An 8022-nucleotide genomic window follows, 5' to 3' on the forward strand; every position below is an offset into this window, starting at 1 on the left:
TAATTATTGCCCACTTAAGGGAAAGATTCCCGAAGTAAGCGATCTATTATAATATGAACGTGTAAACTTAAACTCAGCTCAATTAACAATTTAAAACATAGTAAATTTATTACTTAATAGATCGTCATTACAAGAGAAGACCGCTGGTCGAATACAGAACTCTCCCATTTACGTTGCGGAGGTGATTTATATACCAATGTTAAAAAATATAAAATGATACACAAGAAAACGATTTTTCTGTATACGACTGTTAAAGATAGACGCGGCGTGACCATCGATGAAAGTCCGACGATTAAACATTCCGGCCACCTTGAAATATCGTTTCAATTAATCAATAGGTAATTGACACACTTTGGCAATTGGACGCTTCAATTCCCTGTCCGCTGTCTTCACAGAGACGAAGAGGGCGATATACGCCTTGAAGGTCTTTTGCCCACGACCCTTAAGAACTCGGAGTTGGAACGGACCAGCATAGCCAACTCCGGTAGGCTGGCCATGAGTTGTTTTGACGTCGCCTGCTTGTTGTCGAACGCAGCTGACACATTGTCTCACGTGGAATCGGACCGCGTCCCGGATACCAATGATCCAGTAACGTCTTTGATGAATTGAGATCAATAGTTGAGGACCACCGTGCAGCTGGTTCACGTGTTCATGACGAATGATCAGGTCTGTTAGCCTACTTCTTCTAGGAAGGATCACCGGATGGATTTGATCTGGAGAAATTCTGGCGCGTTGCAGACGTCCTCGGACTCGTAGTATGCCATATTCGTCCAGAAAAAGCGAAAGAGATAGTAATCTGCTCTTTGCCGGCAGATCATTCCCCTTGCGTAGAATTTCAATTTCTTCATGAAAGACTTCTTGCAGTATTCTTTTTAGCCAAAAGCGTAGAGCGATCTCCCGTTCTCCTGGGCTAAGCGGACCCGTGATTCGGGCAAGCTGGACGTTCGTCGAGCTTCGAGCGTTATGACTGAATCTGAGACAGTAGGCGGTGACGTTGACGAGAGTACGCAAGGACGAGTATTTATGAAGAAGCCCATCGTCAATTTGCGAATGCGCGACGATGATTGGCGCGATGGCTCTTTCTTCTTGTCTACACTCCCCAAGAGGACCTTGCTCCACCAAAGTACTGATGTTGCTTTCAAACGGTGTAGGATTTCGTAAACATTGTGGTCCCTCCCGCCATAGGGAAAATTTAGAGAGATCGCTGGCCTGTAATCCCCGCGAAGCGCAATCCGCCGGATTATCTTCACCTGTGATATGATGCCAGAAAGCCGATGGTAGCGTTTCTTGTATTTCGGTGACCCGATTAGCAACGAGCGTCTTTGAAGCTGTGGCGGTGATGTGACCCAGGTCAATACGATCGTAGAGTCTGTCCAGCAATGGACTTCGGGTATCTCCTTCTTGAGAGAGCCTGGGACGAGTTTAATAAGTCTCGACAAGAGAACGGCGCCACAGAGTTCCAGTCTTGGAAGAGTCGTTGTTTTCCGCGGGGCGACCCTTGTCTTGGCGGAGATCAGCTGGATATGCACAGTCCCGCTCGTGGAGATTGTCATTAGATATACTACAGCTGCAAACGCTCTCTCTGAAGCATCCGAGAAACCATGTAAGCTTGCTTCTTGAACCTCAGATTGGGAGATATAGCGTTGAATTCGTAGCTTTTCGATCTCCGGAAGATTATCTTTAAACCTCCGCCATTTGCAAATGAGATGTAAAGGTAACTGCTCATCCCAATCGATCTTTAGCTGCCACATTTCTTGTAGAAGTAGATTCGAAATGATTATTTCCGGTGCCAATAACCCCAGTGGGTCGAAAATCTTCGCCGTGTCGGAAAGAATGGTACGCTTCGTGATGGTGGTTCGATCTTGAAGAGCCGTTACCGAGTACGAGAAGTGGTCGGCGGATGGTGTCCAATGAAGGCCCAAGGTTTTAATCGTCTCGTCGCCGTCGATCCGAAGAGGGCCTTGGATTTCTCGAAGTTCTGGAGCAAATGCTTCTAAAAGTGCCGGATCGTTTGACGCCCATTTTCTTAACTCGAAGCCGGCTTCCCTGGTCGATTTGAAAAGTTGTGCTTGCAGCTCCATTGCTTCGACTATCGTCATCCATATAGAAGTCTTCGGAGCACGCTTCCGATGCCAACGGATAGACATCTTCTACATCTCGAGATAATTGTTTAAGTGCCCTTGTGGCCAAATACGGGGCTGATGATGTTCCGTAAGCCGATATTCTTGAATTGGACTCTTCGGGTCTGATCTCCAGAGAACTCGTTGCCAATCCGTATCTTCATGATGCATCAGAATCTGCCGGTACATCTTGGCGATGTCGGCCGTCATGACGATGGGATACGATCGGAAGCGTATCAACAATGTGATCAAATCGGCTTGCAGTCTCGGCCCCACGAGCAGAACGTCGTTAAGCGACACTCCGGTAGATGTTTTGGCGGAAGCATCAAAAACGACTCTTAGTTTCGTTGTACCGCTCGACTCTTTAATGATAGCGTGATGAGGTAGGTAAAATGCAGCTTTACAAAGTTCATCGTGGGGCACGATCTCCATGTGCTTCATGTCGAGGTATTCATTCCTGAACTGGTGATATTGATCGTGCAGAGCCGGATCGGCTTGTAAACGTCTTTCTGTACTTGAAAGTCTTCTGCTGGCGGCGTTCTTCGAGTCTCCCAACTCTACTGGAGAGGTTTTGAACGGGAGACGAACCATAAATCTTCCGGTGTGGTCTCGAGAATACGTGTTTTCGAAGCTATCCTTGCATAGTTGTTCTTCTGGAGTTAAAATCTTCTTCGGTAGAAGTTCTTCCAGCTCCCAAAATTTGGAAAGCTGCTCATCCAGGGTGCAGGAGTGAACGTTGATCGCAGCTGACCACGTACTTGAGTGCTGCGAGTATAGCTCTCCCCCAATGGCCCAGCCAAAGGATGTCTTGAACACAATAGGGACCTTGCCTTTCCCCTTGCGTTTACCGTATTCGACGACCTCGAAGTATATGTCACCTCCAAGTAGGAAGTCTATGGACCCAGGAATATAAAACTTCGGGTCGACCAATTTAAGTCCCTTGAGATCGGACCAATAACTCGGGTTGAATGGACGACTGGGCAAATCCTCCGTTATCTTACTGAGGATAAGAGCTTCGACGGAAATAGATGTGTTGACTCCAGTTTTGATGTTCAACTGGATGCTTCCTCGAGACGTACTAATACCCGAGGCTCCAATTCCACCGATAGAAACGTTATGTCGATTTCGTTTTAATTGAAGTCGCCGTACGCTCTGTTCCGTGATGAACGTTGCCTGGGACGCAGAATCCAGAAGGGCTCGTACTGATTTGGATCGGCCATTCGGTTCCAGGATATCGACTCTTGCTGTAGGAAGAATGATTTGGGATTCTGTTGAAATCCTTGATGGATGACGCGATTGTTCTCTTGTGACATGAGATTTGATCGATGAGTTTGAACTCCGTGGGTCTTCAGACTCCCGATGGAGGAGAGTGTTATGCTTAGCATTGCATCTTCGACAAGATCCAGCCTTGCAATCGTTGCTTTGATGCTCTGATCGCAGACAGTTAAAACAAAGTGAATGTTTCTTCACCAATGTCCATCTCTCGTCCGGAGAAGCCTTCGTCAAGGTTGAACATTTAAAGATCGGATGGTCTTCGTTGCAGACGACTAGGGATGTGCGAGTAGTGGTTTTTGGTGATCGAGTCGGGTATGGAGTACTCGACAAGCTTTCGTCGAGTAGTCGAGTCGGGTAATATTTTGGTCGAGTCGGGTACTCGAGTACTCGATTAAGCTAAAATTTTTCATTATTCGAGTATCGAGTATTTAAGAAAAATTGTTCGGGTACTCGAGTAGTTTGAAAAATCGCCCGGGGTTGTCGATTAAAGAAAAACCAGTAGCTAATTAAAAATTTTATTTAATTTTAATAACTTTAAAATCTAAATTAACTTAATTATATTATTCTTCTACTTAGCTTTAACATAGTAAGCCTAAAGCCCCATTTTCATGCTCGCTGGTAGCGGATATAAATTCGCTTCCGCCACTCGCAAGCGTGAAAATAAAGCTAAATTATCTGTTTGAAACAGATCGACGCGGAAAGTGAAAAAGTGTATAGCTGAAGCGGATTTTGTCGATTTTTACCCGCTACCAGCGAGCATGAAAATGGGGCTTTACACCCGAAAAACGCCGCCGTCAGAGTCGTGAAAAACCGCCTAAGTGAAGCTCGATTCGAAACCGAAACTTTAGAGAAAGTTCTAGAAGTACAGGGAGTCCGCCTTACTTGTTACTACTACCAATTCAAAGCTAGCCGTCGTACCGTATGCCTAAGAGTACCAGGTAACGGTGGCATTTATTTATATCATAGCTGTGTACTGCGCAGCCGCGCGTTGAAGATAAAATAAAATGCTTCATCGGTGGAGAAAAGGGCTAGACGAAGAGAAAGAGACTCTTTTAGAGGGGGAGTGTGGCGTTTTTTAGACGATTACACGACGGGCTGAATATTATCGACGGGGAAATAACTCGACGTGTTTAGCAAGCGGCTTATTCGAGTAGTCGAGTACTCGAATAAGGCAAATTTTTACTACTCGATAATCGACGAGTATTTAAATTTTCTTATTCGAGTTCGAGTTTCGAGTACTCGACCTCAAAAAACGTCGGGTACTCGATAATGATCGAGTACTCGCACACCCCTACAGACGACGCATCTTGATTTTATAGCTCCATGACGTGAGGACACGTGTTTTTTCTGGTGAGAGGCGTCTTTGGTTCTCGATCCTCCTTGTACGGAATTAGCTGCAGCCAGTGCTCTGGCGCGTTGTTCAAGGAACGCCGCTAATTCATCGTATTTTGGACGTTTAGATCCTGTGAGGAATAATTCCCATTGTCGTCGGGACTCTGCATCGAGCTTTTCTTTGACGATGTGAATGAGAATTGCATCCCAATGCTGGACTTGCTCTTGTAGGACCTTCAAAGATCTGATACATTCTGATGTTGTATCAATGAGACAGCGTAGGGCCGTTGAACTTTCGTCGTTAAGGGTTGGTTTTCACTAGCGCAAAATCGTCGTGACGGCGGGCGTGAACGCAAAAATTTTCTATTAGGCCTAACGAGGATTTCAAAAGTTAGCGCCCGCCGTCACGGCGGTTTTGCCTTAGTGTAAACCAGCCTTAAGGGACGACTGACTGAAGAGACGCTTGACATGTGCGTCCACGATCTCTCTCGTATTGTTGAATCGTTTATTGAGAATATCCCACGCTTCTGTATAATTGCCGTCTGTCAATTGCAAAGAATGTATGAGGCGGGCTGCTTCAGCGTAGGTGAAATTCTTCAGATAGTGGAGCTTCTGTGCTCCAGATAGAGCGGCGTTGTTATGTATCGTCGCCAGAAATAAGTCTGAAAAGACAACCACTCCGTGTAGTCGCCTCCGAACTTCGGCAGGTCAATCGAAGACGATCGGGATGCCGGCAAGACATTGGCTGTTACTGCTTGGATCCTGCTATTGGCATTCCTAAGAAAGATGTCTAACGTCTCCAGTCTCGTTAGTAGAACATTGAATTCGGTTTCGTGTATATCGAACTCTTCACTCTTGCATTTGGCATTGATCAATTCTTGCAACGTCTCGAGCTCCGATATCAACTTCTGGACTTTGTCTACCGCACCATCAGTCAACGGCAGTAGATCGATCTTGAATGTAGGCTCCATAATGTTGTTTTCGATCCTTGTAGTTTGACCCTTGATGGCTTTACGTTTAAGTAACAAGGAATCCATGACGATCGAACTCCTCTATTGATGAGCTGGAACCTTGAAGACTCGAAGATTTCACGTAACTAAAAAAACTGAACTCGGCGGGATCAACTGTTGCGAATCGCTGCGGCGAATCCGGCTCGACGGACCAAAATGAACGTGTAAACTTAAAGGTCTAAGGAACTCAGCTCAATTAACAATTTAAAACATAGTAAATTTATTACTTAATAGATCGTCATTACAAGAGAAGACCGCTGGTCGAATACAGAACTCGACCATTTACGTTGCGGCGGTGATTTATATACCTATGTTAAAAAATATAAAATGATATAAAACGTTTTTTTGTATACGACTGATAAGGGCTACGTTCAGCGGGACTCAGCGGACTCAGCGCTGAGCTTACTGTACGGTTTTTTTAACTTCCGGTTTTTACGTCATGTTGCTCAACGAAGTCAGCGGTCGGAGGAGCAGGTTTTTCCGTTGCTCATCGGTGTCGTGACGTCATTCGACAAAGTTAAAGGAGGGGTAGCAGACGATATTTTGTTCGTTAAGTCAGCGAACTATAAATCGTACAACAACTTTTAGATTTTTGTGACGTAGCGTTGATTAAAAGAACTCAACGATAACACAGCGGTTTTTCTCCGTTGATAGTTGTTGAACGCAGCCAAAGATACACGCGGCGTGACCATCGATGAAAGTCCGACGATTAAACATAATATGAGATAACGGAATAGATATATATATATGCACTTAATTTTTTCATTTTTTTTAATATTTATATCATCATGGCCGTTACCATTAGAGTTTTTTAAGGATGTAATAATTTTTCTTATATCATTAGGAATAACCGGCGAAATAATAACGATTTGAATTTCGTTTACATGAGTGTACACTATTTGGCGTATCTATATTATTAATTAAAATATCATTTGCTAATTTTTCGCCGATTGAAGAGAAGTAATTATTAAAAGAATTTGCTACTTCTTTAGGCTGTGTGTTACTTCAATATAAGTTATATTATATAATATTATATTATATTATATTATATTATATTATATTATATTATATTATATTTGATTTTATCATTAAGAAATAATTAAAGAATTCGTTATCCAAGGTTTAAATTTAATTTTTATTTATGCGAATAGTGGAATTGTCGGTTATTTGATACTAGATATAAATATTATGTTTGAGTAGAAATATTTTTATGGCTTTATAGGGATCAGTTTATTTTTTAAAAGAGTCCCATGTTTATTTTTCAATATTTTTAATAAGCCGTTCGTAATCTATTTCGATAATTTTATTTGTTCCTTCTAATTTTTTTGAGTCCTGTATGTTAGGAATGGTTATAAATATCGGATAAGGGTTCGTAATTCATACTTTATGCGTTATCGATGTGAGTTCTATATTATTATTATGCTTAACTAAAAAAAATATCGAAACATGTTTTTGTGGTAGAAGTTACTCTAGTAGGGGAGTTAACACATAAGAAAAACCCATTTTCATATAATAGATATAAGAAATCCGCGACTACCATATCATTTGGGGACAAAAGATCTATATTCAGGTCTCCAGTCCATATTACAATATTTACATTTGTATAGTTAAATCATTTTTAATATAAGTCATTAATATATTCGGTAGCATTATTGCTAGGAGATCGGTACCATCCAATTACTCTATAAGTATTATTATTAGGTAGATTAACATCAATGCTTAAGACTGTAGCTCCATTGAGATTGAAGGTATTTTCCGTATAGTTTAAATCGTTTTTTGTATAGATAATTATTCCACCATTCCTATTAGATATTGTTCGTGAAAATACATAATTGTAACCGTCTAAGATAAATTCTTTATGGTCCATAATGTAAAAAGTCTCTGTAAATTTTATAATATCTATGTTTATGTTAATTGTTTCCAAATATACCAATAGTTGATCAAAACTCTTTCGCAGACTACGAATGTTTAGGTGGCAAATATTTAAGTTGTCTTTATTAAGGTTATTTTGGGTTAAAAACTTTCATGGAATTATTTTAGATTAGGTTTCAGAAAATTTATTTAATCAGCCTTAATACAAAAGGATAAAAAACAAAGGACCCCGCACACTTGATATTAAATTTGGTTCCCGGTGAAATTTCTTCAAATTTGGATATAATATAAATAAGGTGATCTCGAACTGTGTTTCAATGGAGTGAAATTTTCTAAGACGTTCAGTTTGCCCGCCAGAGGGGCGCGAAAGTAGTCGAAACTGAAAAATAGAAAAACTATTTCTCCTAAACGAA

At 41.8% G+C, this 8022-nt stretch overlaps 2 protein-coding genes across 2 annotated transcripts; both read right to left on the reverse strand.

Moving 5' to 3' along the window:
• Positions 1 to 327: 327 nt before the first annotated feature.
• LOC149928594 (uncharacterized) lies at positions 328 to 2081 on the reverse strand. The gene is made up of 2 exons (XM_090157938.1): positions 1576 to 2081; positions 328 to 1411 (listed from the first exon to the last, which is right to left on the reverse strand). The coding sequence occupies exons 1-2, from the start codon at positions 2079 to 2081 to the stop codon at positions 328 to 330; spliced, it is 1590 nt and encodes a 529-aa protein (XP_090014064.1).
• A 69-nt stretch (positions 2082 to 2150) lies between these two features.
• Positions 2151 to 5197, reverse strand: LOC149928595 (uncharacterized). The gene is made up of 3 exons (XM_090157939.1): positions 5147 to 5197; positions 4685 to 4961; positions 2151 to 3550 (listed from the first exon to the last, which is right to left on the reverse strand). Exons 1-3 carry the CDS (start codon positions 5195 to 5197, stop codon positions 2151 to 2153), a joined length of 1728 nt encoding a protein of 575 aa, XP_090014065.1.
• Positions 5198 to 8022: the final 2825 nt, after the last annotated feature.

The sequence above is a fragment of the Leiobunum rupestre genome, chromosome 9 (genome assembly GCF_980474605.1).
Source record: "Leiobunum rupestre chromosome 9, qqLeiRupe1.1.hap1, whole genome shotgun sequence".
Lineage (NCBI taxonomy): Eukaryota > Metazoa > Arthropoda > Arachnida > Opiliones > Sclerosomatidae > Leiobunum > Leiobunum rupestre.